The 21,790-nt window shown below is 48.9% G+C and overlaps 2 protein-coding genes across 3 annotated transcripts in view; both read right to left on the reverse strand.

Moving 5' to 3' along the window:
- The window catches only part of INTU (inturned planar cell polarity protein), a 361,378-nt gene that overhangs the window by 222,694 nt on the left and 116,894 nt on the right, over positions 1-21,790 (reverse strand). The window lies entirely within an intron of this gene.
- On the reverse strand, positions 9,242-14,381 carry LOC138253073 (uncharacterized). The gene is made up of 2 exons (XM_069205783.1): positions 13,541-14,381; positions 9,242-10,057 (listed from the first exon to the last, which is right to left on the reverse strand). The coding sequence occupies exons 1-2, from the start codon at positions 14,379-14,381 to the stop codon at positions 9,687-9,689; spliced, it is 1,212 nt and encodes a 403-aa protein (XP_069061884.1). The 3' UTR covers positions 9,242-9,686.

The following is a 21,790-nucleotide window of genomic DNA, read 5'->3' on the forward strand; positions in this document are numbered from 1 at the left end:
CTGAAGCAGACAGAGCCTTTTCAACCTTAAAGGAAGCTTTCTCCAATGCCCCAGTCTGGACTCATCCGGACGTTGAGCGTCCATTCATAGTGGAAGCAGATGCTTCAGATGTGGCCATTGGTGCAGTGTTATCACAACGCAGTAAAGATACTGGTCAACTACATCCTGTAGCCTTCATGTCTCGAAAGCTGACCGAAGCAGAACGAAATTATGTTATTGCTGAGAAAGAGTTTCTGGCAATCCGTGATGCCTTCAAAGAATGGAGACACCATTTGTTAGGCGACAAATACACCATCACAGTCAATACAGATCACCGCAATCTCCAGTTCATGAGTTCAGCTAGACTTTTGACTTCTCGGCAACTGCGATGGATGCTGTTTTTTGCAGAGTTTGATTTTGTGGTAACCTTCCGCCCCGGAAAGGATAAATCGCAAAGCGGATGGTTTGTCCCGTCAAGATTCTACTACGTTATCCGCGATTAAGTCTCCTAGGTCTATCATTGCTCCAGACAAAGTTCTTTGCATCATAAAAACCGAAGCCTTTTTTTAAGAAATCCGAAATTCCTTCACCATTGAGAAATGGCAAAAATGGTCTCAAGCAGATCCCAAAAGGTCAATCAAACAAGGACTACCTTTCCATGATGCTTGTTTATTTGTTCTAACTACCAAGTTGCATAAGTTGGTATTTCATTGGTTGCATGTTATACCTACGGCAGGTCATCCAGGTATTCCTAAAACTCTTGAATTAGTTTAATGCTACTTTTGGTGGCCTACTTTGATAAAAGACGTCAAACAGATGGTAGCTAACTGTGAAGTTTGTGCTTGCATCAAGTCAAGTCATTCAAAGCCAAAAGGTTTGTTACATCCTCTCCCAACTCCACTTCGACCTTGGGAGCACATCTCATTAGACTTTATTACTGGTCTACCCATTGTTCAACATCACTCAGTAATCCTTGTGGTGGTAGATAGTCTCACGAAATATGCTCATTTAATTGCTTGCAAGAAATTGCCCACCTCCAGTGAACTGGTAGCAATCCTTTTAAATCGAGTGGCCCGATATCACAGATTACCAAAAGTGATTCTCTCCGATCGAGGATCACAATTTGCCTCTAACTTCTGGAAAACGTGGTGCAAAACACTTCCAATCACTTCTACACTGTCTACCAGTCATCATCCTCAAACGGATGGCCAAACTGAGCGATTAAATCAGACATTGAAACAATACCTACGTGCTTATGCTGAGAAAGCACTTCATTCTTGGACCTCAATGCTTTGGTTAGCCGAACTAGCCTATAGTAACTCGTATCATACTTCCATTGGTGTCACCCCCTTTTTTGGTCTGTTTGGCTATCATCCTGCCACCCTGCCAATCACGATTCCACAAGAAAGTACACTTACACCAGCCGTTTCAGAGACGATTCAACAACTCCATCAAACCCAGAACCAAATCCAGCAACACCTAGATAAAGCTAAACAAACGTATAAAAAGCACTATGACAAGAAACATTGTGAAGGACCTCAATATAAGCCAGGTGATAGAGTGTGGCTTTCCACACGTCATATTGACTTCAAGAAAAAGCATATGTTTAATCCCAAATTCATAGGTCCTTACACAATTCTTCAACAAATCATTCCAGTGACCTATAAACTGCAGTTACCAAGGTCACTACGTATTCATCCAGTATTTCATACTTCACTCCTGAAAAGAACTGTCCAAAAAGTCCGCTCCAAACCAGCTCCAGTTCTAGTACAGGGAGAATTGGAATACGAAGTTAAACAGGTGTTGGATTCAAAATGTAGAGGTTGTGATCTCTGGTATTTAATATCTTGGAAAGGTTACGGTCCTGAGAGCAACTCATGGGTCTCCGCATCTGACATTCATGCTCCACGACTAGTGAGCCGTTTTCATCGCCTACATCCAGACAAACCAGGCCCTAGAGCACATTTGGGGGGGGGGGGACGGGGGTACTGTCAACATCAGGACAGTGCACGCTCTACAGGCGACGTAAATGCAAAACCCCAGTCCTTATGCAAAGGCATATTTCATGCATTATGTTTCTATGCAGTATGTTAACCTTTTGCATTGCAGGAATGGCTTGCATGCAGGAATGCAGGGTGTGGTCCTTTATTCTGAGACTTTCTAGAAGCCTTTCTTGCAGCATGGTTGGGTGGGGCTCGTGGGTAGGTCTTGGCTCTATATAAGGGAGCCAGCCCAGCTCCACGTGCTCACTATTCAGAGGTCCCAGTGCAGAGCAGCAGCATTTTCCAGAGCTCCTGTCCCGGAGGCCTATCCAGTCATTTCCAGGCTTGCCCTCGTTTATTTGGTGATCTTCAACCAGGGCGGTAAAGCAGAGGTCGGGTTAGGCCCCCGACTCCGTTTTCCAGTGACACTTGAGTTTTGGGCCTAAACTTGAGATCGCGTGTGCAATTGTTTTTCATGTCATTTGTATCGTGAATTCCGAATCGGCAACAGTGTGCGCGATTCTTTCGAGGCATTTATTTATTGGCATTCAGATCGGCAGTGTGCGCGATCATTTCATGGCATTTGTATCGTGAATTCCGAATCGGCAACAGTGTGCACAATTCTTTCCCAGCATTTAACTCTTGAATCATAGATCGGCAGTGTGCGCAATCGTTTCATTGTATGTGAATCTAGATGTTCGAATCGGCAACAGTGTGCGTGATTCATTCATGGTGTTTAACTTTAGAAATGATCGCGCACTCCGCCGATCAGTATTTCAAGACATTGAAACCTAGATGTGCAGTTTGATTAAGGTGCATAATATTCCCTGAGTATTTGAGTCTTGAAACTCTTAATCAGAGAGTGACGTAGCAGTGTTATTCATGGTACTTGTACAGTTCATTCATGCAGAGAAAGAAACCATGTGCTCTTTGATTCTTGCTACAATACAGAGATTATTCTAAGAAGTATTTTGGAGAGAGTTTATTGTTCAAAATGTAATATGTTAATTCTGGAATGTACATGAGAACACCTTGAATAACCTTTCTTGATTTCCAGGTACCTAGATTCGTGAGGCCTAGTTATAGTGAAGCCTTAGGCCATTCATGTTTTCAGCATAAGTGTTTATTTGAAACAAAACTTATTGAAAGTCATTGTGATTAATCTTGCAATTGTGTTGTTTAACACTTGCTTCCGCAGGTCTCCTTCCCCGCTGTTCCCCACCCAAAACCCATTCCCCCACTTGGCCATTCTTTAACTCTGTGCTATATAACTAGTGGAGTTTGGAGCTGCCAAGAGGTGGACATGTTGGGAACAAGCGCAAGCCCCAAGGATCTGGTCTCCTTAACACATACATGTAAAAATGGGGGTAGCATGCCAGGCAAGGTGGTACTTTCCTACACTCTCCTCTGGGTGTTTCCTCAGATTCGGTTTGCAAGATTCCTCCAAGACTCCTCTGCATCCTCTGCTCCAGCTTCTGACCGTCGGACCAACCACAGACTGCTTCTGGAACCACTGGAACTGCAACAAAGTATCCAGGATGACTCCTGTGACCTTCAACTTCAGCTCCAGCCAGCATTTGCAACAGTTGCCAAGGTGTGCACGTTCTGAGGACAGCATGTCTTCACCCTGCACCAGAAGAACCAAAGGAATCTCCCGTGGAGTGACGGAGTCACTTCCCTGCTTCAGCAGGCACCCTTCTGCGACGACAACCGGTACTCTGGGACTCCTCTCCTGTCGATGAGCCTGATCCCTGGAACACAGGAGGTGGACCGAAGTGACCCAGACTGTGCAAAGGTCCAGCTGTCCAAATTTGGTGGAGGTAAGAGCTTGCCTCCCGGTGCTGCCACACTACCCATGTGCAAAGCATCTCCTGCAGCTCCTTGGGCTTCTGTGCACTTCTTCCAAAAGTTCTTTGTGCACAGCGTAGCCCACGTCCCCAGCACTCCATCCTGTGACACACACAGCTCCTCGAGTTGTTCTCCGGCGGCGTGGGACCCTCCAGGGTAGTGCTGCTATGACAGCACTTTGCATCTTCTTTGTACCAGTGTTCTGCGACTCCCGTGGGTACTAGCTGGTATTCTGGGGGTTCTCTGAAGTGCTGAGAGCCCCTTCAGTCTCCCCAGTCCGAGTTGAGACCCCCAGGTCCCTCCTGGGTCCAAGCAGCTCCTCTATAACGCAAACAGCGTACTTGCTTGAACAAAGGCTTGTTGGTGGAATCCAGCTACACAAACAGACAGCATCCAACAACTGGATGTGGGACATCTCCTGCACCAAGCAGGAACCTGCAGCTATCTTCTTTGGGCATTTCTGTACTTTTCTTCCAACCAGAGAATCCACTTTGCACCTTCTTCCAGGTTGGCAGGGGCTCCTGTTCTTCCTGGACTTGTCTTCGACTTCTGGACTTGGTCTCCTCTCTTCACAGGTCTTCAGGTCCAGGAATCCATTGTTTGCTGCTTGCAGTCTTGCATGGTTCTTGCATAATTCTTCATTACAACTTGTAGTGTGTCCTGAGGAAACTTGTTGTATTTTACTCCTGCTTTCCTGGGCTCTGGGGTGGGGTACTTTACTTACCTTTGGTGTTTTCATACACTCCTGGTGCCCCTCTACACAGTACACTTGCCTAGGTGGGGAATTTGACATTCGCATTCCACTATTTTAGTATATGGTTTGTGTTGCCCCTAGGCCCATTGCAATCTATCGTATTTTCTACTGTTTGCACTATTCTAGGACTGTTTACTTACCTGATTTTTAGGCCACTAGTGTATATATTGTGTACAATACTTACCTCCAGTAGGAGTATTGCCTCCAAGATATTTTTGGCCTTGCGTCAGAAAAATAAAGTACCTTTATTTTTGGTAACACTGAGTATTGCCTTTTATTGTATATAAGAACTGTGCAACTATAGTGGTATTGCAGGAGCTTTGCATGTCTCCTAGTTCAGCCTTGGGTGCTCTGCTACAGCTACCCCTAGACAGCCTAAGCTGCTAGAACACTGCCTACATTTCACTAATAAGGGATAACTGGACCTGGTATAAGGTGTAAGTACCTTAGGTACCCACTACAAACCAGGCCAGCCTCCTACAGTGGACAAATAGGGAACGTATAACCCCCTGTGCAGTGATTCAAGATAACAGGCTCCCACCAGGCCAAAAAAAACAAGAGCTTCTCCCCTAACCAGTGGAGGGTGGGCAAATCAAAGCAGCTTTGTGGTGGGTTAACCAGTGGAAGAAAGGGGGGGAAGGGGGATCACAGTCCGAAGTTCCTGCTGCTGTTGTGGGGCTTCCATAGATAAACCTCTCCCACTAAAGACAGACTGCTGTGGGCTGTGAACAGGTTCATAAATTTCTTGTTCCCAGGAAGGCTGACAACTGGAAAATCTACGAAAATAACTGCACTGCTGGTGGAGTTGTTCTTGAAATTCTTTAAAGAGGAGCCAGCCTTCTCGCCTAGCAGCCTCTCACTTTTAAATGGCATACCCATTAGCTAAAACACATTTCAAAATCTGTTTTATGCATCAAAGCAGTCTTGAATCAGTTTAGCAAAAGGAAATTTTATGTAACCTGGAGGCTTATTTTAGGCAGATTCACTACTTCCCACATGGTATTGGCAGTGCATAGGGGCAGACTGCCTGATGCAAAACCGTTGTGCTTCACGTTCTGGGGGTGCTGTAGGAAAAGTTTTGGGATTCAATTTTGCTGAATGTGCTAATAGATATGCCAACAAGAATTTCACATTGCTGAGCAGGGCCCTAGGGTAATGCACACTATGGAACGGTTGTGATGCACATGGACTCAAAGTAGTTCCAATTTGCAGCTGCAGTCCTCTCTAGATAAACTATTTGAACACCCCTAACTAATTAAACAATATTTTTACACAATGAGAAAGGCACAGTAGACAAATTGTTTGTCCTTTGCTGGACTTAAGGAAAAGAGAGCAAGGCTTCATGCTTCACATTCTATAGTCCAGAAGATCCAAATGTATTCAAAAGGCCCAGTAGTCATAAAGACGGCTTAAGAAGAGGCAATCTTTATTGATTCTGATGACATGAGAAATGAAAACACAGTCAATGTGATTCGCCTCCTAGATGCTGGGACTTCTTCAAGGAACAGCGCTATGAATCAAGTACAATCTCATTCCAAGGTTCAACAGCTCATTCTCTGCCAGTGGTGTAACGAAACTTGAGATGACCCCCCCCCGCTGCAAAGTACATGGAAAGGGGGGGGTGTCACTCAGGAGCTCTTAGGCCAGGGTACTATGAAAAGGGGGCCCCCTGGAGCTTTGTTACACCACTGCATTCTGCTATATCAAAAGTGTAGCCTTCCATTATGAGTTATATGCAGTAATCCTTCAATGTCTATAGTGGATTGAGTCCTAAATTATTTCACAAGAGTCCCCTCTTCACCGTACCCTAATTCGGCATCCTGATGCTCTGTTGGCGTAATAGTATGACCTGGATCTTTGGAACCTAGTGTTCTGGCTCAGCACTGCCAGGCCCGAAACGGGCTTTACTTAGGGAAACAGTACTCGTTCAAATACAGCAATGCTGAAAGGTAGAGGAGGTCCAGGAGCCAGCAAAAACAGCTGCAGAAATTCTGTAAAATGTTGGGATTAAAGTGCTGCAGACAGCAGGGGCAACTTAAGCGACTCCACTTAAAAAATAAAAATAAAAACGACAACGCCATAGAGTGGTGGGTAGTAAAAAGAACAGCATCTTTTTCTTACCGAGGAAAGAAATGTAGATCCGCTCAATGTTTAAATTGAGTTTGTTTAGTTTTCAGAGCACAGGAATCAAGCACGTTTTTCGCACAGATTTTAACATGACCTTCAAGTGTTCCAATACATATTGTAATAAACACATTTTGTGAGAGCTCTGGAAAGTTACAGCAAGGTTAAATTATACAAGTCAACATAATTACTGAGCATTATAAACTGGCAGGCCACTTAAAACGTCAGCCGTAAAAAGCCCTAATTTTCATTTTAAAGAAACTCTTGTTTAACACCCCGAGCGAGTCTTTCTATTTCAGGAATGTGCCTACAAAATGAACAAAGGCTAAGTAAGAGGGTCAGCTCCCCACTCACATCTTACATTTAGCGCTTCTGAATAGCATGCTCAGAAGAAAATGGTATTTGACGCCTAGCTGTTATGACAATGGTGAAATCAACACAACATTCTTTCAGCTTATTAGACAAGGACTTCAGCAGAAAGCCCCTTATTGTTGAGTTTCCAGACATTAATCTCCAGGCCTCTGACCTGCTTCTTATTGCTTTTGTAAAACTGTTCGGCAGCAGTCTTTTCTATTGCTAACCTGGTGAGCGAAAAGATTAAATACGCATCAGAAAGGATGAGCAGCCGGCCGCTCGACCAAATTTCAAATGAGCCAAAATTCACTTTGTATACACGGAGTAGGATGGAAAGTCAAACGAGCAATGTCAAGAAGGCATGAAACCTCACATGCAAGATACAGGACATAACAAGCATTTGCAATGCAACGGGTCTCGCGTTTGCGTGAGTTAGAGCTATTAGCGTTGTAAATTCTTAACTGGAGTTTTTTTGCTACACAAACTGTAAATAAAAAGTAAAACAATTGACATAAGCAAGCCGATTCAAAGTGCCACCGCTGCCATGAGTGTGCGCATGAAGGAGAGACAAAAGGAAAAAGAAGTTCTCTTGCAGTCAAAGTTATCGCCAAAAGTGCAATTATTCGTGTAACAGGGTCGATGGCCAAGGCGTAACAAAACCGCCCCAAGGATTGACAAACAAGCATTTACCAACGAAAACAAAGGATTTTTGAAAGGCAAGTCCATGAACGAGTGATAGTAATGGGTCTGGTGGGCGTGGTTTAAAGTCAGATGCATACCAACACGCCGGAAAAGTAGCGCTTGTGCACTAAGCTCGACCTAAAAACTATGGGCGAATCTGCTGTTCAGATCTTTTTGTGTCCACCAGTAACGAATGTAAAGATGGCAGGATGTAAGCGAAATGCCCTGTAGTGCAGAATTTCTCATTCACTCCAGTGTGGTTTGCATGGAACGAGGAATTCCTGTCCTGCTTTACAGTGTGAGGGGCCAGATAGTAGATGAACGGTAATTACATTAAATTAATTACACTAGTGAGCACATGACAGAGCTGTTCACAGCCACTTTCTCAATAGGGAAACGTGTGTGGCGCCTGCCTGCTAGTGCACCCAAAGTCACAAAACCCTGACTTCCCTGCTGTGGACACAACTCAAACTTCCCTCCTGGAAGAAGCTGCTGTAATTGCACCATCAGGGGCCTGGGCAATGCAGTTACCTTTAAAAGTAAATAGTCAGCCCAACCACTCACATTACTTTTGACTTGGGCTTTCATTTCCACCTACAGAGTAATCCCTATATCGCTCTGTGAGCAGAAAAAAAAATAGAGGGCAAAATGTGCTTGTTGGGAGAGAGTGACCAGACCAACACGCGTTCTTCTGTGTGTAAAAGGCCGCTTTATTGGAACAGGTGCCCTAAGCCTACCCCGCCTGGCCTTTGCCTTACAAAACTAAAGCCTCACTGGACATAAATCACCTGACCCCGCCCCTCCCCCTCCCCTAACCCGGACCCTCCCCCCTTTCTTCTCGTCCTGTCTCCTCCTTCCTCTTGTCTCCTTTCTTTCCCTGTCCCATCCGCTACTTGAACCTGTCCTCTAATGATCAGTCCCCTGCCTGTCCCTGTCTACTTAATACTCCTTCCCGTCCTAATACCCGACATGCCCTGCCAAATCCGTCCTCCACCCGAGTTTTAACTAGCTGCCCTGCAGCTGTCCCCGCCGAGGCCCGCACCTGTCCAAAGCGACAAACTCAAAGAAGAGGCACCCGCTCCAACAAAACAGCCTGATAACTGGGAGGGAGGGCGGGAAAAACAACCAAGCGGAGCCCAGACTAACGTCCCAGCCACCAGGTCACCTTTACAAAATGGTGGCTATGGACACAAAATGTCCGTATAAATAAGCCCCCCGCCCATCCCTTAACTGGCACCCCCGACGCCCAACCGCGTCGCGGGTCGTGCCACCTCCCCCAAAAACCCCGGGGGGGAATTCCTCGTGCCTCGTCCTCCCCCCCGAGGCCCCATTGGGAGAGAGTGACCAGACCAACACGCGTTCTTCTGTGTGTAAAAGGCCGCTTTATTGGAACAGGTGCCCTAAGCCTACCCCGCCTGGCCTTTGCCTTACAAAACTAAAGCCTCACTAGACATAAATCACCTGACCCCGCCCCTCCCCCTCCCCTAACCCAGACCCTCCCCCCTTTCTTCTCGTCCTGTCTCCTCCTTCCTCTTGTCTCCTTTCTTTCCCTGTCCCATCCGCTACTTGAACCTGTCCTCTAATGATCAGTCCCCTGCCTGTCCCTGTCTACTTAATACTCCTTCCCGTCCTAATACCTGACATGCCCTGCCAAATCCGTCCTCCACCCGAGTTTTAACTAGCTGCCCTGCAGCTGTCCCCGCCACCAGAAAAGGCCCCTGACTTTTCTGCCCCCCCTTAGGGCTCCTTGAACAACTTCGTCAACTGCTCCTTTATCTGCAAAAGGTACAACTCCATCCCTATAAAAGATAAGTGCACTCCATCATCCCTAAAGAACTCGGCGTCTTCAAATTTCAAATCTAAGTGCTCCAAAAATGTTATTCCACGCCCGACGCAAAAACCCTTCATCTCTTTATTCAGCTTCCGCCTGGCTCTCTCAATTGCTCCGGGCTTCCTCGCCCCTCTCAAACCCGACGCGGAACAAACGCTGTCCAAACTATGTGGGAACCTTTCCACTGCTCTGATACCACCTGTAAGCCTCGCTTCATCTTTTTCAATAAGTTGAGTCCTGTTGTTCGCACCAAATCGTTCTCCCCTAGATGAATCAACAACACATCCGGACAATGTGCCCTGCCCTTAACTGTTTGCAGCCTTGGTAACAGCTCATCCCACAACATGCCCCCTTTTCCTATCCACCTAACCCTGAACCGCGCCGACTCTAGCCCCAAGTTGTCTCCCATTGATGCTCTCCGCGCCTGCCGCTGCGCCCACTTTATGAATGAGTGTCCAATGACCCATATATCCATGTACTCCGCATCTGGCCCCAGGACCACACCTGAAAAAGAGAAAACACGCATGAAAGTAGTTGCCGCACACGTTAAAATTTTAACCATCCCCCCCCGCACAGAGCGCCTAAAACAATCCGATTTCCACCGACCCAGAGCCATCAACTCCTCTCTGCTCCATCCCTTGTTCCCTGCCTCTGTGGCCACCCCAATTCTAAAGGAGTGCGTGCCGAAATCCCTTGGTTCCAGGCCGATCCTGGCCAGTCCCTTTCTCAAGACTGCCAACAGTTGGGCTGCGGAAACCCACCTACCATCCGCGTGGCAGAAAACCGGACCCTCTAAGGATAAAGCCCTCTCCCTCAGACGGACCCCCAGCCCTACCGGACAAACAAATCTATTCGGATAGGGCCTAAGGTATACCATAGCCCCAGCACCTTTTTGATCCGTCTTCGAATGCCGGACTCGCAACACCAGACTGTCTTCCCTTCGCTGCACTTCATTCCATCTAATCCCCTCTCTCTCTCGTAACCCAAGCAACTCAGACACCCGAAAGGCCCCAAAAAACAACCACGCCATCAATGTCCTGAACGTTAGCGCCTCATACGCATCATAACATACGTCCCCCAATACCTGAAGCAACAATTTCAAAATTGCCATAGATATTGGTCGCCTGACACGTCCCGTCGCTCCCAACGACTTCTCCCAACCCTGTAGGATCCTTAAGCCCAGCTCTCCCGCCGAGGGGGGGTAACCCCATAATAGCTTACCCATAAAACCGAGCGCCGACAACTTACCGGAAATCGTCACCCTGGTCTGCCCTTTACCAATCAACTCCATAATAAATTGGACTACGTCCTCAACAATGTCCTCTTGCCTTGCCCGACGACGAGCCCCTGATTGTAAGAACTCACTCCAAGCTTTTGCATACGCTCGCCGTGTAGACGGAGCCAAGGAGTTCAAAACCAGCTGTAACATCCGCGATCGCCTATTTTCCAAAGTACCTCCGGCATGCGTATTCTTCTCAGCGCGACGCCCGTGGTTAATCCATGGAAACGCTGCCACTGTGAACGAGACAAAGCATCCGCTATGTCATTATCCGCCCCTGGCACATGGCGCGCTCTCAAATATATGTCGTGACGCAGGCACTGAAGGACGAATACACGCATCAACTGCAAAACCCCCACTTTGCGCGCCGATTGACGATTCACCATCTGCACCACTGCCATGTTGTCAACCCGGAAGAGCACCCGCGAATGACGCAGTTCCACACCCCATAGCCAAACCGCTACCAGCAGCGGAAAGAGCTCCAAAAACGCAATACTGCGGCCCCCGTGCTTCCACTCGATGGGCCATTCTTCCGCGCACCATTGTCCATCCCAATACACACCAAAACCATAAGCTCCCGACGCATCTGAGAACAACTGCGTGTCCCAGTCGCAACTCCTCCACACCTTCAACGGTATGCCGTTAAAAACGTCCAAAAACCTTACCCACATCCGCAAATCCTCACTCACCCCCACCTTCAACCGCACATGGTGATGTGGAAGTGCGTGCCCTGCAAGTGCTAACGATAGTCGTCTGCAAAATGTTCGGCCCGCGCGCACCACCCTACACGCAAAGTTTAAGTGCCCCAACAGCACTTGGACCTCTTTTACCGTCACCTTATTCTTGGCCACCATTTTCCGAATCCGTTCCACCATGTCTGCCTTTTTGTCAGCCGGCAATCTGGCCACGCCCTCCACCGTGTCCAGCTCTATACCCAAAAACGACAGTGCCGTGGTTGGCCCAACTGTCTTTTCGGGAGCCAGGGGTACTCCCAGGTCTCCCATTATTCTCACAAAGCCGCTCAGCACCGCCGCGCAAAGCGTGCTGTCCGCCGGCGCAGCAAAGAAAAAATCATCCAGATAATGTGTCACCCATTTGTGACCCGTAATCCTCTGAAAAATCCATTGGAGAGCCGTACTGAATTGCTCAAACAGCGCGCACGAGCTGGAGCAACCCATGGGCAGGGCCTTGTCCACATACCAATTGCCCCGAAATTGTATACCCAACAACCCAAAATCGTCCGGGTGAACCGGGAGTAATCGAAATGCCGACTTCACATCCGTCTTTGCCATCAGGGCACCCGAGCCCAACTGTTTAATCATCGCAACCGCCACATCCACGGACGCATAAGACACCCTGGTAAACTCCTCTGGAATAAAATCGTTCACCGATGTTCCCTCGGGCCATGACAAATGGTGGATAAGCCGAAACTGCCCTTTTTCTTTTTTGGGCACAACCCCAATAGGGGACACAATGAGATTCTCCAATGGCCAGACCGGGAAGGGGCCCGCCATGCGACCCTCTCGCACCTCCTTGTCGAGCTTGTCTTGCACCAACCCCTCTTTGCTGCGCACCGATTTCAAATTTTCCGCCCAACGCCGCTCCCGTGGACCGCGATAACCCAACCGAAAGCCAACCCGAAAACCCCTCACCAACAAACGCGCTTCCGACGGCTTATCATAACCCACCAAATACTTCTCCAAACAATCCACTTTAACCGGCGTACGAGCCCTTACTCGCCACCCCTTGTCGCTGTCCATCTCGCGCGCCATAGCCGTTGCCCGAACCTCCGCTCTGCGCCCCTCCCGAAACCGTAGCATTCTGCTGCCCTCCACAAAGCGTGACTGGATGTCTCCCCACACACTTAGAGCATTCGTGCCGGAACTTGCAGTACTCTCTGGTGCAAAGTCCCTTATTATAATCCCAGCAAGCTCCCGTTCGACCCGACCCGGCGCTGGTGGACCTGTTTGGGCTGGAGCCTCCTGACCCCACCCCGTGGGTGGGGCGGTCCCGAAAGGGCCGATAAATTATAGGCAGGCCACTTGCCGTAAAGACAGTCTTGCCAAACTTCGCTGGACCCATGGTATGCTGCCACAGATCCGAATCAATTTCCCCCCACTGCACTTCTGGATCTGCTGCCAAACGCGCCCGAAATTCTTCATCGTATTGCCGCCAGGCATAACCACCGTAGTTGAGTTGTGCCTTACGAATAATATCCATATATTTAAACAATGCCACCGACCGCTCTGGGAACCTCTCGCAGTAAACACTGGCAAAAATCAAGAAGGCGGCCGTCCAGTTTTCAATGGTTACCGGCACTTTCGGCCTCTTTGAGAGCTACCACTCTTCCTCCTTGGAGCCCTCTTTTGCCCTGATCTCCCTGTGTAATAATTTGAGAATATCAACGTATTCCCCTTTCCAAATCTTTTCTTTCGTGGCCGTTGTTAAATGCGCCCCCAGCGGCTTCGCCGTACCCATGTAAGGCAACCTCGCCCGTTTCGATACCGGCTCTTTCTCCTTCTCCTCCTTTGCCTTCCCCGCTTTTTCCCCGCCAGACAGTTTCTCCTCATCACCCGCCGCCACTGTACCGCCCAGCGCGCCGTCCGTCGACACCCCCGTATCCTGAACATATCTCCCTTTCAACAAGCGTACTGATTCCTCCCTCGCTTCCGACGCCACAGACACCATTGAAACCGCCGAACTCTTACCTGGAGACAAAAGCGGGGGCCGCTCCTGAACCTTCCGCTGCTCTCCCAATCTCTCCCGCGCCGCCTTCGACTGACTGTTCACCTGCGACACCTGTAACGACTGACGGACAGGGTTAGCCACTCCCCGCCCCTGCCGATCCCACCATTCGCTCTCACTCCCACTAGTGCGCAGCTCCCCTTCTTCGAGGGTCACCACGGACCTCCTGTCCTCTTCATCCAATCTTTTCTTCCATCCCTTGACTCCACTCCCTTTACACTGTGCACAACCCGCAGCCTCTCCGCCATACCGCCATTGTCTTACCGGGCCCAGACGTTGCTCCTCCCAAGCTGCGGCGTCAGGGGGCGCATCGCCCACACCACCACACAGCCTCGCAGAAGCGTCTGCAGCCCTCCTCCGCCGACCACGCCGTCCTGATGACGCCATCCGGCTAGCCGCCCTGGGGCTAGCCTTCTCTTCCTCCCAGGGTGATAGAGCCGCCCTTTGCTCTCCTGGGTCATCATCCTCAAAATCTAGTGGGCCGTGCCCAAAAAGGTCTGGTGTACCGGGTGCACCCACCCTTCCAATTAACTGACCCTCCCCAAAACCTGCCTCTAGCACCCCTTCCTCTTCACTCACGCTGCTACCTTCCTCCTCTCTAGGCCTATCCCCGCCCAGGGGACCTGTGCCCCGTCCAGGGTTCCCAGTCTTGACTGCCGTGGAGGGCCCCTCCCCCGCTGACTCCACCTCACTCTCATCACTCCGGGCCCCCCCATCTTCCTCACTGCTCCAAACCAACATGGTGGGCCATTTTGAGGCAATGGGGACCAAAGGGTCCCTCTGCTCCCCAGATTCAGCTGCCATCCCTCTGCCCCCCTCCCCCCCACCCGACGCCAGGTGCAAACGCTCTCTCTCTGTCCCTGCCTCGCCTACATGAAAAGAGCCGGAAACTGGCCCCGCCCTGCAGCCTCCATAACGACTGGGCTGCTCGCTGCCCTTCTTTTTTAAACATTTATGTGTGGCGCCAGGGCCGCGCCACGTAACGCCGCACTGCCGGGCTGCGCCGCGCCGCGCCTTGCCGGCGCTCGCGCCAGCCCCCTGGCCTCTGCACGCTTCCAGGGAAGCCCTCGGGGCTTCCCTATCCGAGACGCCCCCCACACGCCCACGGCCCGCCCTGCCTGCCTGCCTGCCTGCCCCGGGACCCGCCTCCCTCCACCCCCGGCCGCACCCACCTTCCTCCTAAGTGCGTCGCGCGGCGGGGAGCATGCCGCGACCGCCGCGGCCACGCCGGCCGAAGCCCGGCGCACCGGGCAACCAGGCACCAATGCCTCTGGTGCCAATAAGTCCAGGCGTCCCGCTTCACGGAGCAGCGCCAGCGCCTGTTGGACTTTGTTCTCCATCTCGCCTGAACGGTAAGCTCAGCACGCACTCCGCGCCACTAGATCCCTCGTTAACGGTCCTCGCAGTGTTATTTAACACCACCTGCCCCGCTATTCCAACCTGTACACAGCTACTTCTATCCGACCCTAAAATTACCTGCACGCCGACTTGTCTACCACTGTATAAAACGATAGCTACCAAAATACCACTTAACAAAACAACCAAGCGGAGCCCAGACTAACGTCCCAGCCACCAGGTCACCTTTACAAAATGGTGGCTATGGACACAAAATGTCCGTATAAATAAGCCCCCCGCCCATCCCTTAACTGGCACCCCCGACGCCCAACCGCGTCGCGGGTCGTGCCACCTCCCCCAAAAACCCCGGGGGGGAATTCCTCGTGCCTCGTCCTCCCCCCCGAGGCCCCATTTGGAAATCTACCACAACTTTTCCAACCACATCTATGGCAAGCGTAGTGCAACTTTCCAGGTGGACTACTGCCAATGGATCTGAATTGCAAAAAGTCATAAACCCGCTCCTATTCAGAGGAGCGCAGATTTACTGCTAATATTGTAAATCAGCCCATAATGCTTTGCAGTTACACAACACCAGCCAGTCACTGTAATTCCGTGGACATGCACCCTGCTCAGAGTGGAGGTCCTGATGACTGCACTCCAACTTTTGCTTCCTTTACCAGTTAGGCCCTTTAAAATTACTGAGACGTAGGCATTTCAAAGATTGCATATTGGCACATGTGGCTTACAGCTTACCCTTCAGTGGTTTACTTTCTGAAGATTATGATAAGCAGTCATATTTTCCGAATTATGATCCTTACAAAGTGCTGCACTGAAACCCCTTATTGTGTGAAACTACAGACTGGACAACAAGGGGGCAAAAGGAACATAATGCAAATGCAGACATTGGAGCTCCATCCCCTGGTTTTATGGGTAAAGAAAATAGAGCCACCTTATTGGGGGGCCTATGACCCGGAGACTCTGCACATGCTGTACTATTAATCGCTTTGCCGCTGGGAACCACCCTTGCTCCATAGCGCACGTACACCTCCAGCCCCTCCCCTTCCCCGCATCGCCTGTAAACTGTGACAGAATCAGACAAACTTAAACAAATCCACGAACAGCGAAGTGTCCCCTTCTTGTTCTCAAACATGTATTTAAGAAAGACAAAGCAGCGTTCAAATTCATCGGCAAAGGGTTTCCATTTAGAAACAAGCCGATTCAAAGTGCCATGGCAGAAATAAGTAAAAAATAATAATAATAATAATTAAAAAACGAGCACGATTGCGCTGTGTAAAGCCTTGAATTCACAAATGAGCGCTAGGATAAACATTAGAATTAAACCGGTAGTCATGAAAAGCGCTCTATTACTGCCCAGAGAGATCGCGATGCTTACAAAATAAAAAGAAAAAGTAGTCCAGGACCCAGACGGTAAACATGGAGCCTTGTATGTTTTCAGTAGTTGGCTGGTGCTCTTGAGGAGGGCTAAACACCGGAAAAGGCATAACGTATGTATGCCTTTCACTAATTAAATCAAGCAAATTTTAAAAGGCAAGCCCACGAGCCAATGAAAGTGATGCGTGAGATGTGGGCGTGGTTAAAAGTCCACAAAGAGATTACAACAGAGGCCAGAGAGCCCTAAAAAAAGGGTTTTGTTTCACAATAGAACAACATAATACTCATCATTTTGCAAATCAAACCCTCGGGATTACCTAGTGCACCCTACACAATACCAACTATAACCAGGATTTCTTAATGCCCTTACCTCAGCTGCAGTCACGGCCACAATAAGTTCCGCAAGAGGAGCGTTTTGCAGAATCATCCCCACTGCTAGACTGTATTATTCTACTACCCTGTCATTTCCAGTAGCCTGCAGGCTAGACGCTTTTTTCCACAGCAGAATATAGAAGCAATGCCTCCATGGCCCTGTTCTAACTGCAGCCTCTTGCAGTGCATGGGGTAAGCTAAAAAATGTTGAAAGGGGCTGATTTTCGTTTCCAGTCCGGCCCTGATCGTGCCTCGCTGCCATTACAACATCTTAGGGAGGTACAGGGCCTTCAGCAGGAGAACTGGCATCCTCAGCGAATTTAAAATGGTACATAGCTGCTTCCTAACACATTTTTAAAACGTGTCTACTAACACAATGAATAGGTATTTTTAGTGCTGTGCTTTTATCTATAAGCGTGAGCTGCAGAGTGTCAGCACGAGGTAGGGTCTGCTTGGTGAAAGAATAAGCCATCTCGGAAAGAAGGCATCGCCCTCTAAGGGCAACACGTTTTATATCTTAAGCAAATGCTTACAGAAATTATGAAGTAAAAGAATGAAGTAAAAAAAAAAAAAAAAAAATGAAGATCTTATAGACAATGCTATTTGTGATTTTTCAAGATAATCATGTTTTGTGTGTGAAAAAAAATCAGTTTTAAAATTATACCAAATACTATCCAGGGTGCGCATTTTTATGCACATTATCTAGATTGTTTGCAATCGACATGGCCAACCCACAAACTCATTTTGTGTATACATCAGTCTCACAGCCATGAAGTCAGTCAGCCAACAGCAGGAAAATATTGGCCTCGCAGGACAGAACAAGCAGGCATCGCAGTGTCAGCTATGCTACAGACATTGTCTGAATCAGGGGCCCATTGAGTGCTCAGGCGTGCCTCACACGGGAGGCAAACGAGGCACTTTCTTAGGGTCTCACACTCAACCGGGCTCATTCTGGTGAAACCCTGCTCCAACATATTCAAGACTACCATGCTGCACTGTGAGACTGAAAGCGCTGCGATGGCCTTAATGGCCACAAGTCCAGGCAAAAGCCCGTCCCAATACACTTTGCTCCTCTTCCAACTCCTATTTTCCAGAGAGTTTCCTTTTCCTGTCGTCCTTTCTGTGTCCCCTATTCTCCTCCTCGGCACAGTTCTCTTCCGCTGTTTCCCTCCTGTGCACTTCGTTGCATCTAAACCTCCTAAATACCTTATAATCGATCCAGATTCTGCAATCTCATAAAACATAATAACTTGATGCTTTCTACATACTTGCAAGTGGACTAGCAGATAATATCAATGCTCAGTTTAATGATAATATCAATGTTCAATTTAATGATGCCATTATGGAGGCCCACGCCAGTGTAGCTCCTTTGAACGCTGGTAAATCAAGCAGGAGGAGTACTGCAGCTGATATCCCAGAACTAAGGGAAAACAAAAGACTCCTCAAGTGACTTGAACATACCTGGTGTCGCTCCAAGCTCGATTCTGATACAATGACTTACAGAGTAGTCCTTAATGCCTATTACAAGAATATTCCTATGTCATGCCGTGACCATCTCAAGACACACATTGAGCAAAACAAACATTCCCATCTCACGGTCTGCTCCCGAGCCATCCCTGCATCATGAACTTTGTATAGTAGTCTATTCATTCTCCTCGGTGATCGAATAAGAGACATCTACACTGGTTTTGCTACCCAGCTCCCTCATAACTCTCCCTCCCACCTCCAGAGGTCTTCCTAGCCCATTGCAATTTGCTCCCTGGCTAGGTTTCAGAAGTTTAGTATGACAAAGGTGGGAACTCCAATGCATGTGATAAGTTCAGGGTCTCCGATAATCCATGTTCCCCATGTAGAATTTTGTCTGTTACTAGAGTGTTCAGTGCCTCTTTAACAGTTCTGTTTAACATGTCAATTTCTGATGCAGATACCTTTGCAGCATGGAAACATGTTAAGGTTTTCCCCTTGTTCAAAAACACTTGCTCCTTACCCCTTCAGTCTTTCTAACTAAAACCCCATATCACTCCTATCCTATGCGGTTAAAGCCCAGAAAAGGCAATTTAAATTATTCCCAGTTGACGCCCTATTTAGAGTTTAACAATATTTTAGATCCTTCTCAGTCTGGCTTCAGGGCTTGCCACAGCACCAAAACTGCATTGGTGGCAGCCAATTATATCAAGCGCAGTTTGGAAGAGGGCAAACCAGCGGTCCTCATTCTACTAGATTGCTCTGTAGCATTCCACAAGGTGTCTCACGCCATACTTATCCAATGCATGCATGAGATAACAATTCATTTTAAGGCCTTGCATTCTTTCCAGTCTTTTCTTAGTGACAGAACTCAATCCCTTCGTCCATCCATCTTCCCTCTTTCAAATCAGACATGGTTTTGTATCAAATTAAGGAGTTCCCCAAGGATTCTTCCTTAGCACAACACTCTTCAACAGTTAGATAACACCACAGTCGGCCTTTATAACAAAATGTGGCTTTGAAATCAAATCGTATGCCGAGGAGACTCAGCTTTTTGTCTCTATCTTGTAGAACACTGAAGAGTCAAGACACAGGTCTTTGGCAGCATGCATAAGAATTCTATCTGGATGAAAAACGACTGTCTGAAGTTTAAGGAAGATCAGTGAGAACCCATTCTTTTCGGTAAGACAAACATACTTTGGGTGCCAGACTGGTGGTGCAGCAAGCTGGACTCCTTTTCTTTGAACGCTAAGACACCTAGAAACCCGGTGATTATCATTGACAATTCCTTTCCCATGACAGAGCAAGTTACCACAGTCTGTAGAACCTGCCACTGGATCCATGTTCCACAAAATCTTTCAATGGCTTCCTTTGGACTGATGCAAAGCTGTCACCCAAGCACTAATAACTGGACCGGTAGGATTATGTGATGCTCTTTATGTGGGCATTGCTGAATCATAACTGAAAAGACTTCACACTGTTTAAAACCCTGCAGGCCGTCTGGTGGCTCACTTGAACGAGTGCTCTCCCTCAGTCCGACTCTCAAGCCTCCATACAGGTTACCCATGTGTAAGCGATCTACATTCAAACTTCTATGCCACTCCTACACAGCTAGCCATGTTGCAGGTCCTGATTATATTTGTAACAGAATATCTTTTCGTTGACCAGTTTGTTAGAAACCTCAGATCCTCCACTTTAGCTCTTTTCCACACCCCTCACGTTTGTCTTTCCCAGTCAGGTTGCTTTTCTTTTTCAAATTTTGCAGCCCACCAATAGAATACCCTTCCTTCTGGATATCTGTTCCCAAACTAACCTCCTCAAATTCAAGAAACTAATCAAAATTTTGATTTTTTCCTCTCTCTCCTTTCCTTTCTGTTCTAGGTTTTGGGCTGTCTGTATCAGCATTTCTTTTTAGGAGTACTTAATGCCTAAATAACCCATCTGTAGTGAGCACCATATCACATCTGCCAATATTATCCATTCTGACCAGGAAGCCACAGAGGATGTTGGCCCATATTTGATGGGCAAATGATAAACTAGAGCAGGGCTGACCTTTTGTTCAGCACCCATGCCTTCCTGACCTGGAGAGTCACCAGAGAGAAATTTGGTCACCTAAGACCAAAGGAAACTGCTGGACTCGCTGTGTCCTGACATCGGTGGCCAAGTCGCTGCTGGGCTTCTACTGGTTCAAAGAGGACTTTGAGGGGCAGTGAGCCCTGTGGCCAAAGTCACCCTAACTTACCCATGGACCAAGGAATAACCACAAGGAGAACCCCCAACAACCGTAACTCCCTCCCTCCCCCAATTGACCGCACAGCATCCATAGCATCTTTCAGCATCCTCTAACGTCAGAACCACTCCATTAAAGTCTATGGCAGTTTTGATGTAAAGTGAGGAACTGGACTTAAGACTGCTTTGGTGACCAGGTAACTGTCCAAATATTTCTTACTGGCCTACCTGACCTTCCTCCTGTCAATCAATCAATCAATCACAATATTTATAAAGCGCGCTACGTACCCGTTAGGGTTTCAAGGCGCTGAGGGGGGGGGGGGAGCTGCTATTGGTCGAAGAGCCAGGTCTTGAGGAGTCTCCTGAAGGTGAGAAGGTCCTGGGTCTGGTGCAGGGGGGTCAGGATGGAGTTCCAGGTCTTGGCGGCGAGGTAGGAGAAGGATCTGCCGCCGGAAGTCTTGCGTTGGAAGCGGGGAACGATGGCGAGGGAGAGGTTGGCAGAGCGGAGTTGGTGGGAGGGGACGTAGAAGTTGAGTCTGTTGTTCAGGTAGGCGGGTCCGGCGTTGTGGAGTGCCGTGTGCGAGTGGGTGAGGAGCTTAAAGGTGATCCTCTTGTCAATGGGGAGCCAGTGGAGGTCCTTCAGGTGGTGGGAGATGTGGCATCGGCGGGGTACGTCGAGGACCAAGCGGGCGGAGGCGTTTTGGATGCGTTAGAGTCGTTGGATGTCTTTGCTGGGATGCCTGTGTAGATGTGGCATCGGCGGGGTACGTCGAGGACCAAGCGGGCGGAGGCGTTTTGGATGCGTTAGAGTCGTTGGATGTCTTTGCTGGGATGCCTGTGTAGAGTGCGTTGCCGTAGTCAAGTCTGCTACTGACGAGGGCCTGGGTCACTGTTTTTCTGGTTTCCGTCAGGATCCATTTGTACATTCTACGGAGCATGCAGAGGGTGTTGTAGCAGGAGGAGGAGGAAACTGCGTTGACCTGTTTGGACATGGTGAGGGCGGAGTCGAGGATGAAGCCGAGGTTGCGTGCGTGGTTGGCTGGTGTTGGGGAGGGGGGGGAGGGGGGTGTCCCAGCGCGGTGGGCCACCAGGAGTTGTCCCAGGCCGAGGGGGTGCGTCCGAGGATGAGGACCTCCGTCTTGTCGGAGTTAAATTTCAGGTGGCTGTTTCTCATCCACTCGGCGATGGATTTCAATCCCTCATGGAGGTTGGCTTTGGCGGTGTGTGGATCTTTAGTGAGGGAGAGGATGAGCTGGGTGTCGTCGGCGTAGGAGAGAATGCTGAGATTGTGCTGACGGGCCAGTTGTGCGAGGGGTGCCATGTAGACGTTGAACAGCGTCGGGCTTAGCGAGGAGCCTTGGGGGACTCCGCAGATGAGGTTAGTGGCTTTGGAGCGGAAGGGTGAGAGTCGGACTCTCTGG

Source organism: Pleurodeles waltl, chromosome 1_2, assembly GCF_031143425.1.
Source record: "Pleurodeles waltl isolate 20211129_DDA chromosome 1_2, aPleWal1.hap1.20221129, whole genome shotgun sequence".
Lineage (NCBI taxonomy): Eukaryota > Metazoa > Chordata > Amphibia > Caudata > Salamandridae > Pleurodeles > Pleurodeles waltl.

What these genes read in the sequence shown, in the direction of transcription:
- LOC138253073 (XM_069205783.1), bottom strand. Translation starts at nt 14,381, where the DNA reads ATGGCAGCTGAATCTGGGGAGCAGAGGGACCCTTTGGTCCCCATTGCC. An exon ending in GCCCCCGCTTTTGTCTCCAG is followed by an intron (nt 10,058 to 13,540) that starts GTAAGAGTTCGG and finishes TCTCTTTTTCAG; the next exon opens with GTGTGGTCCTGGGGCCAGAT.